Below are 20,777 nucleotides of genomic sequence, written 5' to 3'. Positions count from 1 at the left end.
TTAACAAAACATGCGTTTACTTTACGACTTGCCACGTGGTTCCGGGTGGAGGGTGGGAGGAGTTTGCGGGGAGGGGCGGGGAAGTTGCGTGATCACGTGACTCCCCCCCCAACAACTCCTCCCACTCTAAAAGTCTGCGCATGCGCAGTGCAGGAATCGGGCGAAGTGGTTGATCGTGTTGCCCGCGTGGTGGTCGGTGGCTCGAGTTTCGGCGTCGGCGTCGTCGTTTTCTCTTCCCCCGTCGTCGTCGTCGTCATGTCGTACGCCTACCTCTTCAAGTACATCATCATCGGGGACACGGGTGAGTGAGAGCAAGAGCGAGCGAGCGAGCCACTCTCCTCGTGGCGGGCACGGCGGCTCCCGTGCCGGCCTCGATAACAATGCCCGTGTTTAACACGCGGAGTCGTGGGTTCGTTGTCGGCTTTTCGCCACTAATGTTGTTCGCAATAAAGGTATATTTGATTTTATTTGAGGGGGTTTGATGTTGTAATTGTGTCGTCTAACCCGCCACCACTCGACCACGTTGTACTCTGAATTGTTAATGCTGTGTGGTTTTACTCTCCAATGCGCCGGTGTGCTAAATTAGTCCCTCGTTAGCATGTTTTTTTTACTTACTTTACTTAACAAACCTTAGTAAATGTTGGTGGCGGGTTTAACGACGAGTTTATATTTACGCGATCTCACCCATCCCCAAATGAAACCCACGTCTGTTATGAACAAAGCCTCAGATTCCGTAGCGCGGATAAGCGATGGCGATGTCGATGCGAGGTGGGAATTTTGAGTGGAACGCAATTGAACGGACTGGGGCTTTGTTCGTCTGCAGTGAACAATTCCACACGTGGCCGCTGAAAAAGGGCCATCGCCCGAAACGTCGCCGATTATATTTGTTAAGGGAGGGGGGGGCACGGCACCTGGGTCTGACCTGTGACCTCCTGCCAGCGAGCCTTCGACAACGCTTCACGTGGCTTCAAGAGTGCACCTAGCCTGGCACGGGAGTCGCGGTGACGTCCACCGCCACTTCGTGGTGAATGATTGCTGCTGTTGTTGTTGACGACACAGTCTCTGGGTCTTCTCTCTCGAATAATTTGAGCTCTATTTGGAGAATACTGTACTGTTAATGAATCAGTGCTGCGCGGTTGACAACACAAAATCTCAACACATTCGTCAATGGCATTGCTTTAAAATACATCTTAAGATGTGACGTTTTTGGGGCAATTGCCCTTAATAGCACATCATCATCTGGCGTCGTGAAGGCAGTGTCACTGACGGACCTGTTGTGTTTACTTAAGAGAATAAGGGCGTTTGGGAAAAATGGATTACACACATTTAAATATTCCTTTCAAAATACCGTATCATCACATCTTAACCAAGGCCATGGAATGTACACACCCGTCCTTTTATGTTCAATACACGCAATTCGACACTGTACATATAGTGAATGAGGGCGACAATGTTCTTGAGTAATGTACCGTGCTTCGAATTATAAATCCAGTTCGTGTCTTTGAGTGGGGGGGGGGCCATGCTATGAATGTGGTGACCTTATCTCATACGTTCATCTATGAATGTTGAACTTCTTTCGCACCCTACGTAGCCAACCGTAGTCGCAGTGGTTTGACGAAAGGTCTTGCAGTGTACAAGTCAATTAAGCCTATTGGTAACCCCCACTGAGTTAACATCTGTGACGTTGGCTCGTAAAACGTCTGCAGTTACAACCTAATTGCGTCCATATTTGCCATCGCTCTCCATTGAACGGAGCGTTACATAACAAGTGAAATTACCCACTGCGAGAAGCTGTGGATTGGCAAGCAACAGCAGGTGGGTTGGTCGATTGAGCTTGACGTTGTTGACCTGCAAGCTAATTTTACCGTGTTTTTCTCTTGTCACTTGCACCAAAAATATGTTGGCCATTGTGGACATAATTATCTTTTCGAGTTGGGAGAGGGCTAAGTCAATAAACGCGTGGGATGTACTCATTTAAAATGCATCCAAAAATAGACACATGTATTCGGTTGAAAGGCTGGTTTGAATACACGATATTTTTTCATTTTTTGCGTATGACAATATGTTGAAGCTAATACCAATATCAAAGTCTGCCACGAGAGGGCTTTCAGGAGAGATTTCGTGTAGTTTTGCTATTCCTGCGTTGAAAGAGTGATCACAATCGCACTGAGGCTTTGCTTTAATTTCCTTTCATGGACAAGGTTTAAAAGTTTTGATTTAAAGCTTTCGTGACAGCAGTGATTCATATTCTTGGTTCTTTCGATAAAGTCACGTAGAAGGGAAATAATAAAATAATACACATATAAAACAATAAAAAAATTCTCACGACGTTTCGACTGCAACACAAGCAATCATCAGGAGTATATATAAATGGGGACATAACAGTCGATGATCAGCAGGTCACATAGGGTGGGGTAAGTGTAGATAATCCTCGTTTTTCAAAGATGTCTTACCAGCATGGTAGAGTAGATAAGACACCTTCTACGCCAGTGTTCTTCATTGCAAAACCAGTGGGCCACTAGCCTTTAGTGCGCTCCCTAACAATACACAAATAGTGAAAACACCCCCCCCCCCCCATAATCATGCGGTCACAAACCCAATGGATTCAAATGTGTGGCGGCCCTCACATCGATGTCTTATCGGCGAAAGTGTCCCCCTCTGAAAATGAGTGAAGAACACTGCATGACAGGGGCTGGCTTGAGCACCCTCCAGTGGAGGTCCATGTGTTAGAAACTGAAAGGCTGCACCGTTTTGTGTGTTTTAAATCCAATCTGCGCATGCGTGTTTCTGCATTGTGCATGCGTGTGTTCGTTTCAGGGGTGGGAAAGTCGTGCCTGTTGCTTCAGTTCACAGACAAAAGATTTCAGCCGGTCCATGACCTCACCATCGGTAAGCCCAGGATGGGATTGCACAATCACGCTCGAACTTAGTGCGGTTGCAAGCCAGTTAACATGCAATGTGTCAAAAGTTCACAATAGGCATTTAACTATTCATTTGCACAATCCAGGTCACTATTTGATTTAAGAATCTTGTTTTGTCTAGTTTCTATTCTCATGTTAGTTTCTGTTCCCTCTCATTCCAATTAACTTAAAGGTAACGTTTCATGCAATATGCATGAAAAATAAATAAAGCACAAATTAATGCAAGCTTTAAACTCAATTTGAATGCAATTGTTAAATGCTTATTTCCTCACACAGGGCAACAGCAGCACATAATACTTAACACCATCCTCATGAACATGAAAACATAAAAATCTCCTGTCAATCGATTGCTGGATTAGGGCCTCCTTGCCAATCATGGGGGTTGTTTGACCAAACTTCACCACGCTGGTCAGAACACGTTGATCATTTACCTTTAAATTCACCTTGCACAAAACAAACGGACAAAGTTAACATTTTGGGAAATAAAGCCTCTGCTGTAAATGTTGGTGAGTGATATAGACTACCATATCTACATTATAATTAACAATTCTGTCAACATTGCAGCAATTGTAGGGTTGATTTCATTTACAGATGCTTTCATTGCACAGCCTATATGAATAAATAAAAAGCCTCGCTCATTTTAAGTGCCAAGCACTTTATCTTTGACAGCAAGACACACACACACACACCCCCGCATGCTTTTTGCCAGGAGTTTGGAAACATTAAAATCTGGGCTTATAACGTCCCTCCGGAAGACCGGCGTGGCTATTTTTCTCAGCGTGTGGTGGTGATGTGCGTTGATGTGCCTGCCAGGTGTCGAGTTTGGGGCCCGCATGATCGCCATCGGCGGCAAGCAAGTCAAGCTGCAGATCTGGGACACGGTATGTCTCTCGATTCTGTTTGCCTAATGAATAGAGTGCTCTCTGCGGCCTCCACTATGGCGCTCAACATTAAGTCGGCTATAGAGGTTTTACTTAAATCATTTATGGCCATTACGACAGCGGTCGTGGCAATCTACCACTTTAAAGGTAGCGGGATACACACGAGAGGAATTCTCAATGGTTAAGGGCAGCTTAATTTTTCTAGGAAATATTTTCCTGGATTACCAAAGTAGGCACGTAGGTATGAAACTAGTAGCCATAGCGAGAGGCAAACTAGCGCATGGTATGCCCAGCTCCTAAAGATACTGTTAATATTAACCCGTGGTTATGGCGAGGGGTCCACTTGAACGCAATCACACACCATAGAAGCCATTTCTTGTCATGGGCAGCAGCGGGCAGTCAGGAGCTGCTGATTGCGCTGTAACGTGCAGCTGCTTGAATCGTGAAGCTGTTTAAATCATGAAGCTGTTTGTGTGACGCGCACGTGGTGGTGTGTAGGCCGGGCAGGAGTCATTCCGCTCCATCACGCGCTCGTACTACCGCGGAGCAGCCGGGGCCCTGCTCGTCTATGACATCACCAGGTGTGACACTCCAACACAGCCCGGCCTGCCAGAAAGGGCCTAACTTTTTTTCTCGAAAAAATTTCCATTTCAAGGCATGTGGGTAACCTTCACTCATGACCGCGTGAGAGCTAACTGCTTATCTGTTGATCCTTTTTTTGAGGCTTTCCAACTACGGAAGAAAGTGTTGATGCATTGGCTATGTGCATTCACTTGAAACGGGGGAGGCATAAGAATTCTCAAAATATGATCCAATATCAAACGGTAGCATAAAGTATTTTTGCAACTTGCCCAATTGAAAACTGGTTAAATAGATTACAGGGTTGCTGAAAGCGTTTTGACACCAAAACCAGAGCAGAAAGGAAATGTACAAAGGTATTTTCCCTCAACAGCTACCCATTGGCTTCCCTAATGGTAATTAAATACCACTTCAGACAAACGCATGTTGGACAGCGGAACACACAATCCATGTTCTTAGGTTTTTTTGGTGAAGTCACGTCTGTAAAAAATGAAAATTAATAAAAAATAAATAAATTTAAAAATCACGACGTTTCGGAGGCAACACAAGCTTCCGTCTTCAGGTGGAACCGTCACAGCACGATTGCTGTATCACACAATCCATGCTTATGCATTTTTCCCCGAACAGTTTTTTTATGAATCTATTTTGCCACGGCTGTTACTTCGGGGTGCAGGAGAGACACGTTCAACCACCTGACAGCGTGGCTGGAGGACGCCCGGCAGCACTCCAACTCCAACATGGTCATCATGCTCATCGGCAACAAGAGGTGACTGCAGAATGGGGCACGTGGGCAGGACATGTGGGGGGGAGGGGGGCCGCATGTTTGACCTGCACTCTCTAGCATGTGAAAGCTGATTACCACAATTACTCGACTCAATTATGTGGGGGTGATGGCAGCAAGTTGTGGCCTGGATAAAGCAGACATTGCATTGATCATGGCTAAAAGGTGATCCTATTCAGTAATTAAGTACTTGAAAAATAAACTATCCAACTAGGAAGAGTAGGCCAAATACCATCTACAGGTGTTCTCTTAAGTTTCCAGTTATAGCAGCCTTTGAACCAGCAGTGGCATGAACTTGTAATTGCAGGGACTGTACCTTCCCTGAGCTAGAACAAAAAAAAACTTGCATTAGCGACAACAATTTACATGAATGTGCATTGATTGAGCTGCATTTAACGGCGCCACCGCCTTTGCTTGCCCAGTGACCTGGAGTCGCGCCGCGAGGTGAAGCGCGAGGAAGGGGAGGCGTTTGCGCGCGAGCACGGCCTCGTCTTCATGGAGACATCGGCCAAGACGGCGACGAACGTTGAGGAGGTAAGGACCCACAATGACAAAGATCCCCCCCTCTTTATAGCCTTAACAGACTGTGGGGGCAAGTGCTGTTAGCGAGTAGCACCGATGAAGGCTGTGCACTGTGGCACATGACGGGGTGGGTGGCCAGCACCACGCCCGGCATAGCCTGTCTCCCTAGCAGCGGCAATGTTTACACACTGCACCAGCTACTCATGAGGCTGAGTCAACCGAAGGACCCACGCGCACACACAGGCTCTCCTTCCATGCAAGCCAGGCACGTGTTCACATGCCAGTTGACTCGTGTATAAATGCTTTAAATTGCGTTTATTTGAACAAATCTCCAAACAGAAAAGTAAAACGAGGGTGGGGAAACCTACTGCTCACAAATTATATTCAGTCTTCACATTGCGCCAATAAAATGTGTGGCGTTAACCTTCCTCCACCTGACACAGCACATTAAGGTTGTCACTTGACCAGACATGCCAAATCATTTCTGCTTCAGCACACTTATGTTGGAAAGCAATACACAACATTTAACAGCTGGGTATGACGTTTCGCTGCTAGTTACAACCAGAATTGTGAAAATGTCCTCCAGCCTTGGGACTTAAGACCGGGGGGCGGTGTGATGTCATCAACGTGCACCCACAAAAATAACTTAAAAATTATATTGCTCAAGAAAACCTACATGTTAAATTTAGCAAACATCTTGGTTCTTTTGGTAAAGTCAAGTAGAAGGGAAGTAATAAAATAATAGAAATAAAACATAAAATAATGCTCACGACGTTTCGGCCACAACGCAAGCAGCCGTCCTCACCTGCTTGCGTTGTGGCCGAAACGTCGTGAGAATAATTTTATTAAGTTTTATTTTTATTATGTTATTACTTCCCTTCTACGTGACTTTACCGAAAGAACCAAGAAGATGAATCTCTGCAGTCACGAAAGCTTTAAATCGAAATTTAGCAAACATCTTATCGGCACCAATAGGTAGCAGTTCACCGCAAAGGGCCTACTGATTGCATTAATTTTTGCCTCATCAGTAGGGATACCAGTAGAGGTGTGTGGTGTCTCTGAAAGTCCTATTCAGCCCTCAGTATAGACAAGGTTTCCCCACCCCTGACGTAAAGCGTCATTGACGGCATAAAGGGAAACAACAATGATTACTTACAATCTTTTAACACGCGCAGTATAATACAAAGTTAATCTTATGCACCTGTGTTCCTGTTACTGCAGGCCTTCATCAACACGGCGCGGGAAATCTACGAGAAGATCCAGGAAGGCGTGTTTGACGTCAACAATGAGGTAACCTCTCAAACTTTTAGACTTTTTGAGGTCAGAATTGCCGCTTTTTTTTTAGTTACCCATCATATGCATTTGTGACTTCTCACAGCCGGAAGATTTAAACCACGCACCAGTTACTATATATCACCCCATGCGAGCCTGAATTTGCCCGAGTGTTGGTCAGGCTGGATACGGAAGTTTGGCCACCAACTTTGATTTTCATGTAGCGAACGTGTTTAGAGAAAAGGATACACCACTGACGATATCGAGCAAGTTGCATGCCTGTAATCATCATTGGAACGATTCCTGTGAGAAAAATAATCACGAATCGGATCCTCTATTCTATTGCCTCCACTTCCACATGAAAAGCCAGATTTGAATAACCTAATTGGCATTGGTTATATTCAACAACTTTAATTCCACTGTTATATCCTCCAGAGATTATAAGACCAGCGTTTGTATCCCAGAATCTGCTCTGTCGTAAATTTCTAATTTAAACAATTTTCTCGCTTTTGTTCTAGAATGTATGTGGGGCAAGTCCTCTTATTTACGTTTGGGATACATCCCTGGAAAACGCAATGTTAGGCAAAACAATTTAAATCGAAGCCTATTTTACAATTGGCTTGACAATATAAAGTTAGGATACGTTCCTGGGGATAAAAAAAATTTGGTAAATTAAAAAAAGTAACAATCTGACAAAAGATACCCTAGAAGGTGTTGTATAACAAGTTACATTAGTTAACACAGTACTCATTAGAAATGATAGCAGAGATGATATTTGGAGGCCTGCTGTGGGGTGGGGTAATGCTGTAGACACCGTGGTGCCCCGCCTCGTCGCTTGCCCTGCTCAGATTCTTGCGTTATTTTCGTAAAATATTTCTCAAACAACCTTGGGAGTGAATTCATCCATTTTCCCCGAATTCGTTGGCACTGGTATAGTCAAACGTAGAGGACTCAGTAATTTTTTCAAGGATAAAAGTACATCAAAGATTTGGTGTGGGTGTTACTCCTTACCCCAGCACCTGCAATTGGCAAGGTTGGCTGTGTTACAAGAACGTGTCTTATAATCTGGAAAGTACAGTAACAGCTATATGAACGTGGCTAGCTGTGAGCAGCAACATTGACATCTATGGAGGTAGAGTCACTGCCCGAGATACAAGTCCGTCACACAACCATATCTATTGCACAGTATCAATACAGCCACAGGCTAAACGGATGTCCATGCTCCCCACATCCTACTCTGTAGTATTCCTTCCATTTGTTTAATATGTCTAGACATGTGATGGTATTTAGATCCCATTTAAGCTGAAATTCGTATTGTCATTACATCCCTAGCACTGCCACATCTTGTGCAGCGTAGGCACCTCATCTTGAGAGTGTGTATATGCTTCTTGCCTGTGTGTGTGTGCGCGTGTTGCACCTGGCTATGCTTCAGGCAAACGGGATAAAGATTGGGCCACAGCAGCTTGGAGCTACACCCAGCGGCGGGCAGGGTCGGCCAGCTGGGTCGACAGGTGGCAGTGATGGGTGCTGCTGACTGCCTGAAACAAACACACACACACTTACACCTCATGGACAACACTGCCAATTTACAGTCCCACACACTGCCACACTACACCTGAAAGCCTGCACAAAACTTTTGGGGCGTGCGCTGCTAGCGAGCTACTATGAAGGCTGACATTGAAGGGGTGATTTAGCACGCACCACACCCCGGCCACCTTTGTCTCCCCAATGCCATTGTTTACACAACATACCAGGTATTCACTTGAGGCCGAGTCAACCTAGGGGAGGTCCAGGACCAGCTCAACTGGTTTGTAGTGAAATGTCTACTGCCAAGCCACAGCTGGTCACATGAGGTAAGGGAAATCCTCTCCTCGCGAAACAACCACCCCATTACTCAGGGCATGTTGCAGTGATGAAGGGACCAAGATGAGTTTAGATATTTGCCACTGATGATATCGGTGAGCGGGAATCAAACAGGGGTGGCCGGGTTCGTAGCACCAGTGTGCTAAACACTGCAACCACTCCCAACCCATCCACCACTACACATACCTGCGCAAGTGTAAATCTGTGACTTGTCACACCTGGTGCTGTATTAGTTACCCCTGAACACACTATGTCGTGATCCAGGCAAGGAAGTAACACACATTTTCCTTGAACTTAAACCTTAAGTCATTCCGTGGACTTTTGCTGGCCTACAACTTTGCCTGTTGTGTGAAAGAAAAAGCCAGTGTTTGTATCCTGCTACTGGAACTCAATTGCCTGTCACAATTACTTCTGTGCCTGTTCACAACTAAACTTAATCCCTCATACCACTGTAGGTTTTCACGGCCATGCTGTATAACTTTCCAACGTTTTCAGATTGTACCGAGTGTTGTTCGGCATTGTATAACATTCTGTTCCACGTACTGGGAGCTTCAGGAACACAAGCAGCTCGCTTTCGTACCATGATACAGCATTGCTGGCGGCTGCTGGTGGTGTAGCCGATTGACGCCGTTTCGCTCAACTCTCTGACAGAGGCCAGCTGATGTTACCTTTGCTACGTCTGGGAGGAAACCCAGTTACCCAGAGAAAGTTCACCGTGCAGACGAGGGTAAACAACATGAGGTACAACCTGAATACAAATTGGAGAATTAATTACCTTCAATGGAAATCCTGAGCAGGAAGGGGGGGACCCCTGACACTCACACTGTAGGCAATGGAGAGCACAGAACCCACCACCCACGTGGCCACTACATCTCGATGTATATTTTACTTGGAATATAATTTTAATTGTACGAGTGGTTTTTTTTTAATGATGCACTGATGTACCTTTTATTAATAACAGCTCACTCCTTGAGGTAAGGCGTGGAGGGTGGTTGGACACAGTCTCATAGCGAGCCCAGCGCTCGCTAGCACGCAGGCAATGCCCCCTCCCTGCAGCTGATAACGGTTGCTTTTGTTTACGTGACGGTATATTTGTTGACTCGTGTGTTTCTTGTTTGCCTTTTTGTCAACAAGTATTAAAAAGCGTTAAGTTACTCACTCGTGTGTAGCTCTGATGATGGTTCGTTTCACTACCTTGGTGACTGCACACATTCATTTAGGTTCTTATTTTGCTGAAGGAATCTTAAAATGAAACCCGCTTTTAACTTCGAATGTAACGCAGATGGTGCGATTAATTTAATTGACGTTCCCTGTATCTTTTGACTTGTAAGTTGGTTACATTTCACATTTATATCCTTATTTTATAAGCACCATTGTTACCATGTAACAAGGTTTCACTTTAAGTAGAAACATTTTTTATAGATTTCATACCTGTAAGTTCTATATATGTCATTTAAAAGACTGATAAACCACTTTAGTCTAATGCCTTTTTAACAAAAACCTTTACATTCTAAACATGGCCTAGCAGTAGCACGTTCACCGTTTGTTGCAGAAGTTCACGGTTCAGATCCAGCGGCCGCCCTGATTACTGTGTGGGTGTAATAACCACTAATATTACGCTCAGTCTACTCCACGTCCACAATGGACGTTACAGACCCTGTGACGTTGTTCGCAAGAGTCGTGTGTTGTCGTTAGGGTCAAAATTCGCAATTTAACTGCCAGTTACTAAATTGTGACTACACATCAATCATTTTCCCCGACTGGCAAATAAACGCTCCAGGTTACTTGCAAATGAGACTATCCTGGCCTCTTGAATTCTCACCAAGTTAAACAAAATAAACTTGACTGCTTGGGCACCTACGTGCATAAAATTAAGCTTTTGTATTTTTTGTTAGCAAATCTGCCACACACCCACAAACTACATTTATATATTTGCACCGATATAACTGCTCGAAATTAAGAGTTAATTTCATGTCCATCGAATCAAATCGCGGGGGTTATTTCCCAAGTGTGTCAAACGAACCTGATTGGGGCTGCGGGTCCCATCGTGGTCGCGGCCACACATCCACCTCGTCACAGCTGCGAGAAGAGCTGAGCAGCATCCTCCACATTGGGTGCCTGCACAGGAGCCGCCCTCTGCCGCGTGATCTACAACAACAACCACCACCACCACGTGCACACTGTTCATGAAGGTGCTGGGTGACACCTGTCCCTGCTTGAGGCTGTTAGCTGAGCATGCACACAATTCATATCCTAGTGATAGGTTTTTACCCTTTCACCTGGTACAAAAACTGACACCTTTATACAAGGCATGTTTGAAATAACCACAACACAAGCAGTCAAAATGCAAAAAAAAATAAACAACTCTGATAATGATATGCACTGTCCTTGAAGTTGATTGGTCCACACCCGAGACAGCTTTTCTTAGAGCCTAGTCTCCATTGGTGTTGGACCAGATGACGCCAAAAGGCATACAACTCAAAAACAGCGCACTATCAGAGTATTGAGAGCTCGGGGTAAGCATTTACACATGATGCCTTGTATAAAGGTGTCAGTTTTTGTACCAGTTTTAAGGGTAAAAACATATGACTATATTTTGCCACTGGTTATTCATCTATTTTCAAAACCATGAACTACAACTTTTTTGTTACCAGGCATGGCCCACTGAGCTATACAAATCATTCACCAAAGAGACCTGACCACAAATAATAGCTGAAAGAAGTAGCTTATCACGTGGAAATGTATAACAGCTAAATACTGTAAGTACATGTTTCTGAATGTGGAAGGAAAAACCGAAGGACCCAGAGAAAAATCCAAGAGACCACGGCAGAACATGCAAACTCCAAATGTACAGGCGTCAGGGTCGGGATCGAACCCACGACCTCCTGTATACCAGGCGTGGTAGTTAACATCTCCTAGCCACCGCGTTAGTTACATGCTTGTGGTCAGTACTGCTGGCACAACTCCAAGCCAATCTGTATTGGGCCACTTTGATAAAATTTGCTGTAAAAAAGCCCACAAGCTCTTCCCTGCAGCCAGTCTCATTACATTTAAAAGTGATAACAGGCCTCACAGATGGGCCGTCTGCTGGTCACTCAATTAAATAATAATTTTTAAGGGCCCAACACCATCCTACACAGCAGTGGAACAAGTATTTGTTTTAAAATCTGTAAAAACTGACAGTTGCATTTGGCTCTTCCCACTCAAGCTGTTTTAACAGCTAACTCGAATGGCCTTCTAAAATCAGGTCCACAACTGAACAATCGGTTGCGCAACGTATTCACATGCAATTGAATGGCTTTCACGTGGACGTCTATACAATCAGTTGCATAACTGGTTTGCTTACAGAGGAGAATGACAGCGATGCATTTTAGTCACATGGACCTTTGAAATCTATGACTCGCTACTAAAATCCTGAACACGCCGTTTAATTCATCTCGTAGGTTTTGGCAGCGAATATTGATTCATAATAGACTTTTTTGTGTGTTCGGTCACGTAATGTGGCCAAGGTTACATAAACCATCCACCACCTAACTCGGTCAAATAAATGAATCGCCCGTTAAACGTTTTTCGGCTCACTGGAAGGTTGACAAATTCTCACGAATAAAATGAGCAATTAGGAGACTTTCGTTCAAAATTACATCAAACCTCATCGGGAAGAATAACAATCCGGAAAATCAGAATCACGGTGTCAGCTGAGCCAGATTCTTAAATACAGTAGATAATCAATTATCCAGATTTTCGAAAACGCCGGATAATTTCATAATTAAAAAGCTTATTTTTGCACATTCTTGTATGACGTTTTTAGGTATTACATATTTTTGCTGTTTTAAATTTGTTTCCTCTTTGAAATTGGCATAAACGAACAAAAGAGACGAACAAATATCCTACTTTAAAAATACTCTGCATGGGGTGATGTATCTACGTCAGTATTTTCATTACGTATGTAGTGTACAATATACTGTATGTAATATTTAACACTGAAATCAGGCATGGCGACTGTTTTGTCACGCACATGGTGCTGATAGTACGAATGGTACAGACTTTGGAGCTGTTTTGACGGTTTCGCCGGATCAGCCCGAGACTGCCACATGTTGGAAACCGGACAATCGATGATCAACTGTAGGTGTCTTGGCCTCACAGTAACGACCAAATCAAGATTTTAACTCGATATATGCCATTTGATTTCCTTGCTGTACAACTATCCGGGATCACATTTGGACAAAGCAGTCGCAGGCAACGATTTAAGTTGCGTGATTTCAATAGCGATTTTAGTTTCCCCCTACTGATTGACACGCTTGGGTGTGGACCTATCTGAACCACAGTGGCTCCCCCCCCACATCCCTTAACTGATGCACAAAGGGCCCCAAAGCGTTTTTCAAAATGAAACACATTTTTTTCGGGACAAATAAAAATAACACAAAACAACTCAACACGTCCATCACTAACACTGCCCTCATAAAAGGAAAATGTATACAATAGGTGACGTTTTGGATAATGTCCCCCAGTCTTCACGGCACGCAAGCGTTGGGGCGTTACCTTTGTCGGCTCGGCCACCTTTGTGCCGCTTTCGGCGGGGTTGGCCACCTGTGCGTGCACCTCGCTGAAGTTCTTGTCGCTGTCGCTCACCCTCTCCTTGTTTTTGATGTTGATCTGCGGCGCAGCACAAAGAGGAAGAACGGTGTTCAAGTACAACCCAAGCGAACGCTAAACCAGGCGCCGCACCGGTGTGCATGTAAACCGAACCCCATGTGTGTGCACGTGCGTACGTACATGTCTCTCTTCTGTCAATCCCTTAAGCTGTGCGGGTCCTGCAGGTGTTATCTGACCTTACTTCACCAGGCTAGTGATCGTGGGTTGAAGGCAGGGAGCACAGATGTGGTAGCATAAAAAAGTACAGTAAAACCTTGGATTGCGAGTAACTTGGTCTGCGAGTGTTTTGCAAGACGAGCAAATTTTTGAAATAAATATTAATTTGATAAACGAACGAGGTCTTGCAATACGAGTAGTACGTGTATACGCTTTGTCTGCCGAGCGCCACGTGATCACAACTGATATACGAGTGCTTTTGATTACAAACACGTTTCCGGAACGAATTATGCTCGCAATCCAAGGTTTTACTGTACAGGGATATGGGTTTTTCTGCCATGCCCTCTGCTGCCCATCACATAGCGGAGCCGACTATGACACCTGCTATGCATGGCAGTCATCCATTAAACGCACTATCGACGCTCAAATCCTGCTTTGGATTCCCAGATCTCACGAGACTGGTCGTGTCCCAGATTATTTGGTCATAGGTGTGGCTTTATAATCATTACGACTAACATGAAATGAGTAGACAATTAAAATCGAATCAGTGTTGTTCACAATGAAAGACATGTGGAGCTGGTGACATGTGGTGTTTACTCTCTGCTCCGGGGTTATCAACAGATCGATGTCATCCCTGCCTTGCCTTTTTCAGGTTGGTCATCACGGCTTTGGGTTTGTTCTTCACTTTCAGGCGCTTTGAATTGGCCACTTTGAAGAGGCCATTCTGCTTCTGTGAAGGCGGCCGACTCTTGTTCTTGCCCATCTCGCCGGCCCGCTGTGCCACGGACATAATAACACTCAAGGTCAACAGCATCAACTTCAAGTAGCAAACACGAGTACGTGGTCGCATGAAACCACTTTGACAACCCACCACGAGATGAGGGGCCTCCCCACGACATTCACAAGGACTGAGTTTATTTGACCATACGTCACCACGCCGGTGCGTGCGGTTGGTTTCGGCGAAGGGTGTAGATGAGGATCGTTAAATGATAACTGGGAAACCAGCAACCATTTTCTTTGTTATCCAGTGGACTGTTTCCAGTGCGGTGTCAGTAACGAGTGCACCGATTGGCACACGGAGACTCCCAAACGACACGGCGGTCAAAATAACCCCATGGTACATTTGCCATAATTTCTCAGTAAATAAAATGGAAATGTGTGACATTTATTTCAGACATACGAGCTGCAAAACCGGTAACCGTTCTTACCCAAAGCGGTTACCGCTCATGCTAAGAAAAACAACCGGTTGAACAAACAACCCCTTGTGTATACTGTAGACGTGGCGCATAGAAGTATAGTGCCACCAATGGATTTCGTCGCTCTGTCCTGGGCCTAACACCTGCTGCCGTATGCCTGGTGGCACAGCGCGTTATCCAGGCTAAGCCCTGCTTAGGGCTTCGCAGATCTGACAAGATCAGGCGCGCATTCCGGAAGGATTTGGTCATAAGAACAAAGCTTGGCTATCTCATAGCAACAAGTATCAAGTTAAAAACAATTAGACACAATAAAAAACAATGCTTTTAATTAACATGTTAATTTATTTAGCCGGTAATTCTCACTGTTTACGTTCCCGGAAGCAGCATTTGTCACATTATTTGTGCTAACACTGGTCAGCCCACACTCACGTTGACAAAATCAGCCCAAGCTGTTTTTAAATTGCCACAAATGGAAGTTTCTTCTTAGGATCCAGATAGAAAGCCCAAACTATTAAACTATTTTTTTTTATTTTACCAGGCAAAGGCCCACTGAGCTATACGGCTCTTTTTCAGAAGCGACTTGGCCACAAATGTGATAGCTCAACCAAGTGACTTATCATCGTGGACATTAATAACAGCCAAATGTTTTTAAAACGCACGTTGATTCGAAACGTGGAGGGAAAACCCGGAGGTTATGGAGAAAATTCTAGATTTGAAGCTTTCGTGACTGCAAGGATTCATACTCCTAAGTTTTTTCGGTAAAGTCACGTAGGTAAAAATAAAATGAAAATAAATCTATTAAATCACGACGTTTCGGAGGCAACACAAGCTTCCTTCATCAACGTCGTGATTTAATTGATTTATTTTCATTTATTATTATTTTATTTTTTATTTTTACCTAGGTGACTTCACCGAAAAAAACCTAAGAGCATTGAATCCTTGCAGTCACGAAAGCTTCAAATTAAGAACACTTCCATTTACTAGTACGGTACATTTCATTAAAGCGTGTTTTTTAAAAAGTATTTTTTTAAATATTACTTATTACGCTTTCCATTCAGTCGGCACCAGCTGTTGAAAATCTACGACACGTTAAAATGCAGCATCTACGTTTGATAATCGACAACATCTAAAATTCAGAATATTTCCGTTTGATCGTTGAACGTGTTTATCGATTGACACCGATTGATTTCGCACGTTCTCGATTATATACAATACAAAATATGTAATATTGTCGATGATAATCAAACGTACGATGCATTCGTTATTTGAATATCCGTCAAAGTTAACTAGATCATTAAGGACGCGTTGTTATGTAACGTCGTCGAGACTCGAGGACGTATTTAGTTACATTTACTAATTATTTTTGCCGATTTTCCCCGAAACATAATCCAAACATCGCAAGGATTTTCGTGACATTTGCCGCGTGGTCCGTATGAAATGTGGTCTTGAAGGAGAGTATGGGTGGGGAGGATCACGTCTAGACCCCGTTTAGCGATCTCCACTGGATCATAACGAACTTAACACGAATAAATCCGTAGCCTAGCCCAGGCAGACACGGAAAACGCGCCCGTGAAAGAAACCTCCATCCGCTGCGTACATTTGAGCGACACCAATTCGTGTTGCCGTGGGCGGGGGGGGGGAGTCTCGGTGGATTGTTACATCGTTATAAGTCATGGGAGAGGGCATATCCATGGCCGATGAAAGCCTCCTCGTTAGACGGGCCTCGCTTACAGCACGCCGCGCACATAACACTACGCTGGATTTCGATTTAAAGCTTTCGTGACTGCAGGGATTCATCTTCTTGGTTCTTTCGGTAAAGTCACGTAGAAGGGAAGTAATAAAATAATAAAAATAAAACATAATAAAACAATTCTCACGACGTTTCGGCCACAACGCAAGCAGCCATCCTCAGGCGAAGAATGAAACACCCCAAGCTTGGAGCGTATATTTAAGCTGGGTTAGAGGGGGGGGAGGTGGGAAGAAGAGCGCCTAAACAAAATAATTTGCATATCAAGAGGAATTCAGCATATGGAAAATGCGTAGGAGGTGGGCGGGGGGGGTTCCAAATCAATACTATGCCCGTGCATTATGCAGGATTAGCAGCATCAAAGGGGGGGGGGGGAAGGGGGGGAGCATTAACAAAGGAAAGGAATGTTAATAGTATGTAGCTGTAGTTACTAAACAACCACGTAAAAAACTACAGTATAAACTGCATGACAAACTAAAGTATAAACTACATAGCATCATCAGTAAACTTACTATACTCTACAATAAGCTGAGTTACTAACAGTAAGTAATACATGAAAAATTCTACGTTGTAAAAAATTATATAATATGCTTCCATCTAAACTTTATTCTCTTACATCACACGCGTCTATACCGTACTATATACTTCCATAGGCAAAACCAACATTAAATTACATACTGTATTGCTATAAACCACCCTATACCTTATACATTTTTAATATAACACTATGTATTATTCTACCCACCCTAATGTGTATCAAAATGGTTTATTACGTCCTTCCAGTGATTGCTAAGCCAGAATCCATCTTCTCGGTTAAAATTGTCTCTGTGTTTGTAAATGTGGATCGCCTCATGTACGAATCTCTCATGATAGCCAGATGGCTTGCAGAGAACCTCTGTCTTGGAGAAGTCAATGTCATGTGAGCCCACTGAGTTGTAACAGTGATCTGCCACGGCTGAGGTGTTTGTCCTACAGTGTTTCAGGTCAGCTTTATGTTCACGGATGCGGTCCGAGACATGTCGTTTGGTTTCCCCAATGTAACTGCTACCACAGAGGCAACTTAGTTTGTAGACACCAGGGTACTGTATGTCTGGAACCACATCTTTTACAGACGGTACCAGATCACGGATTTTATGTACTGTGTTGAATCGGACCTGGATCTTGTGTTTAATCAGGATTTTGGAGATCTTTTTTGTGACCCCAGCAATGTAGGGTAAGGTGATGGTCTTGAAAGGCTCCTCAACAGGATCTTTCTTGGTGGTTGGAGTGATGGCTTTGCGGATTGTGTAGTCGGAGTAACCATTAGCCTTAAGAGCTTGGCGTACGTGTTTGAGTTCACTGGAAATGTGTTCATGGTCGGAGATGCATTGGGCTCTATGATATAGAGTCTTGATGAGAGAATTCTTCTGGGATGGATGGTGGTGGGAATCCGGTTTTAGATAAGCATCCGTGTGGGTGGCTTTCCTGTAGACAGAGTGGCTCATTGAACCATCAGGTCTCCTTTTGATTAGGACATCCAAAAAGGGTAGCTTGCCATCATTTTCGACTTCCATGGTGAATCTGATGGCTGGGTGTATGGAATTGATATGGTCGAGAAATTGGTCTAGAGCAGGCCGGCCATGTGGCCAGATGACAAAAGTGTCGTCTACGTACCTCTTCCATAAGGTCGGGCGTAGAGTCGCAGTCTGGATGGCGTCCGTCTCAAATGGGCTCCCCCTTATCTCCGGTTGTAGCCAACATCTTCATGGAGAAATTTGAGACGGACGCCATCCAGACTGCGACTCTACGCCCGACCTTATGGAAGAGGTACGTAGACGACACTTTTGTCATCTGGCCACATGGCCGGCCTGCTCTAGACCAATTTCTCGACCATATCAATTCCATACACCCAGCCATCAGATTCACCATGGAAGTCGAAAATGATGGCAAGCTACCCTTTTTGGATGTCCTAATCAAAAGGAGACCTGATGGTTCAATGAGCCACTCTGTCTACAGGAAAGCCACCCACACGGATGCTTATCTAAAACCGGATTCCCACCACCATCCATCCCAGAAGAATTCTCTCATCAAGACTCTATATCATAGAGCCCAATGCATCTCCGACCATGAACACATTTCCAGTGAACTCAAACACGTACGCCAAGCTCTTAAGGCTAATGGTTACTCCGACTACACAATCCGCAAAGCCATCACTCCAACCACCAAGAAAGATCCTGTTGAGGAGCCTTTCAAGACCATCACCTTACCCTACATTGCTGGGGTCACAAAAAAGATCTCCAAAATCCTGATTAAACACAAGATCCAGGTCCGATTCAACACAGTACATAAAATCCGTGATCTGGTACCGTCTGTAAAAGATGTGGTTCCAGACATACAGTACCCTGGTGTCTACAAACTAAGTTGCCTCTGTGGTAGCAGTTACATTGGGGAAACCAAACGACATGTCTCGGACCGCATCCGTGAACATAAAGCTGACCTGAAACACTGTAGGACAAACACCTCAGCCGTGGCAGATCACTGTTACAACTCAGTGGGCTCACATGACATTGACTTCTCCAAGACAGAGGTTCTCTGCAAGCCATCTGGCTATCATAAGAGATTCGTACATGAGGCGATCCACATTTACAAACACAGAGACAATTTTAACCGAGAAGATGGATTCTGGCTTAGCAATCACTGGAAGGACGTAATAAACCATTTTGATACACATTAGGGTGGGTAGAATAATACATAGTGTTATATTAAAAATGTATAAGGTATAGGGTGGTTTATAGCAATACAGTATGTAATTTAATGTTGGTTTTGCCTATGGAAGTATATAGTACGGTATAGACGCGTGTGATGTAAGAGAATAAAGTTTAGATGGAAGCATATTATATAATTTTTTACAACGTAGAATTTTTCATGTATTACTTACTGTTAGTAACTCAGCTTATTGTAGAGTATAGTAAGTTTACTGATGATGCTATGTAGTTTATACTTTAGTTTGTCATGCAGTTTATACTGTAGTTTTTTACGTGGTTGTTTAGTAACTACAGCTACATACTATTAACATTCCTTTCCTTTGTTAATGCTCCCCTCCCCCCCCCCTTTGATGCTGCTAATCCTGCATAATGCACGGGCATAGTATTGATTTGGAACCCCCCCCGCCCACCTCCTACGCATTTTCCATATGCTGAATTCCTCTTGATATGCAAATTATTTTGTTTAGGCGCTCTTCTTCCCACCTCCCCCCCCTCTAACCCAGCTTAAATATACGCTCCAAGCTTGGGGTGTTTCATTCTTCGCCTGAGGATGGCTGCTTGCGTTGTGGCCGAAACGTCGTGAGAATTGTTTTATTATGTTTTATTTTTATTATTTTATTACTTCCCTTCTACGTGACTTTACCGAAAGAACCAAGAAGACTACGCTGGATGTCACTACCAGCGAAACGTCGGCCTCAAATTGTAAAACGTCGTGGATTTACTCTCCAAACACACCGGTGGGCTGTAGGCGTCACTTTACTGGCGCGTTTCGTTTACCCGCTGTGTCGTGTGGTGGAGGGTTACAACGCATTTATACTTTCGCGATCTAACCCAAAAACTCTTATTATGAATATGGTTCGCATGTTAAACGCACCTAAACGTGATCGTCAATGCCGCACATTCGATCGCCGTTGTCGTTTAAAAAACACATGTTTTAATTGTTAACACGACCAGGTTAACGGCGTTATTATCTAAGTTTGACTGAAGATAACCACAACTCTACAACACCTTCGTTACCTGTGTAGTGCCCACACGCAGACTGCACTGTACACTCCACGTGTTTCTTCAACGCCGTGGATGGATCCAGGAAGCACGTGGGGAGGAGGGAGGCGCGATGACATCCCTCTCCAACACCGACGTCATGTCTCTCTACTGACGTCATGGCTCTCTACTGACGTCATGTCTCTCTACTGACGTCATGGCTCTCTACCGACGTCATGTCTCTACCGACGTCATGTCTCTTTACTGACGTCATGTCTCTCTACCGATGCTGTTGATCGACCGTGGCTGATAATGATGACGATGGCCGTGTATGAATTCCCTATTTTTTTCAAAAGATAAATAAATTACGTCAGAGACTAAATATTTTTTCTCGCGTTTTCACTTTCCTAATACAACTGTTCATAATACATTTACAATCTGAGTACGACGTTTCGCCAGTAATTACAACCAGCTTCATCAG

General features: G+C 44.2%; 2 protein-coding genes across 3 annotated transcripts; one reads left to right on the top strand and one right to left on the bottom strand.

Annotated features, from left to right (window-relative positions):
• Positions 1–131: 131 nt before the first annotated feature.
• On the top strand, positions 132–9,977 carry LOC144946642 (ras-related protein Rab-2A-like). The gene is made up of 8 exons (XM_078875688.1): positions 132–301; positions 2,818–2,889; positions 3,735–3,802; positions 4,301–4,383; positions 5,055–5,147; positions 5,585–5,696; positions 6,906–6,974; positions 8,389–9,977. The coding sequence occupies exons 1-8, from the start codon at positions 256–258 to the stop codon at positions 8,488–8,490; spliced, it is 645 nt and encodes a 214-aa protein (XP_078731814.1). The 5' UTR covers positions 132–255; the 3' UTR covers positions 8,491–9,977.
• RBIS (ribosomal biogenesis factor) lies at positions 8,355–20,467 on the bottom strand. 2 transcript variants are annotated; one of them, XM_078875691.1, is made up of 5 exons: positions 20,333–20,467; positions 14,272–14,403; positions 13,359–13,472; positions 10,843–10,967; positions 8,355–8,490 (listed from the first exon to the last, which is right to left on the bottom strand). In XM_078875691.1, the coding sequence occupies exons 2-4, from the start codon at positions 14,389–14,391 to the stop codon at positions 10,893–10,895; spliced, it is 309 nt and encodes a 102-aa protein (XP_078731817.1). In that variant the 5' UTR covers positions 14,392–14,403; positions 20,333–20,467; the 3' UTR covers positions 8,355–8,490; positions 10,843–10,892. The 2 variants fall into 2 exon arrangements, with proteins under 2 accessions (XP_078731817.1, XP_078731816.1); XM_078875690.1 differs by having other exon boundaries at positions 8,359–8,494.
• Between the last annotated feature and the right edge of the window lie 310 nt (positions 20,468–20,777).

This window comes from Lampetra fluviatilis, chromosome 42, assembly GCF_964198595.1.
Source record: "Lampetra fluviatilis chromosome 42, kcLamFluv1.1, whole genome shotgun sequence".
NCBI lineage: Eukaryota > Metazoa > Chordata > Hyperoartia > Petromyzontiformes > Petromyzontidae > Lampetra > Lampetra fluviatilis.
This window is presented reverse-complemented; position numbering and strand designations above follow the sequence as displayed.

Bases quoted from the DNA above. Each gene is read 5' to 3' on its own strand.
- RBIS (XM_078875691.1), bottom strand. From the start codon at position 14,391: ATGGGCAAGAACAAGAGTCGGCCGCCTTCACAGAAGCAGAATGGCCTC. The intron at 13,473-14,271 runs GCAAGGCAGGGA...GCTGCGCCGCAG, and splicing joins TGATGACCAACCTGAAAAAG to ATCAACATCAAAAACAAGGA. The intron at 10,968-13,358 runs GTAACGCCCCAA...TTGTTGTTGTAG, and splicing joins AGGTGGCCGAGCCGACAAAG to ATCACGCGGCAGAGGGCGGC.
- LOC144946642 (XM_078875688.1), top strand. From the start codon at position 256: ATGTCGTACGCCTACCTCTTCAAGTACATCATCATCGGGGACACGG. The intron at 2,890-3,734 runs GTAAGCCCAGGA...TGTGCCTGCCAG, and splicing joins GGTCCATGACCTCACCATCG to GTGTCGAGTTTGGGGCCCGC. The intron at 5,697-6,905 runs GTAAGGACCCAC...CTGTTACTGCAG, and splicing joins CGGCGACGAACGTTGAGGAG to GCCTTCATCAACACGGCGCG.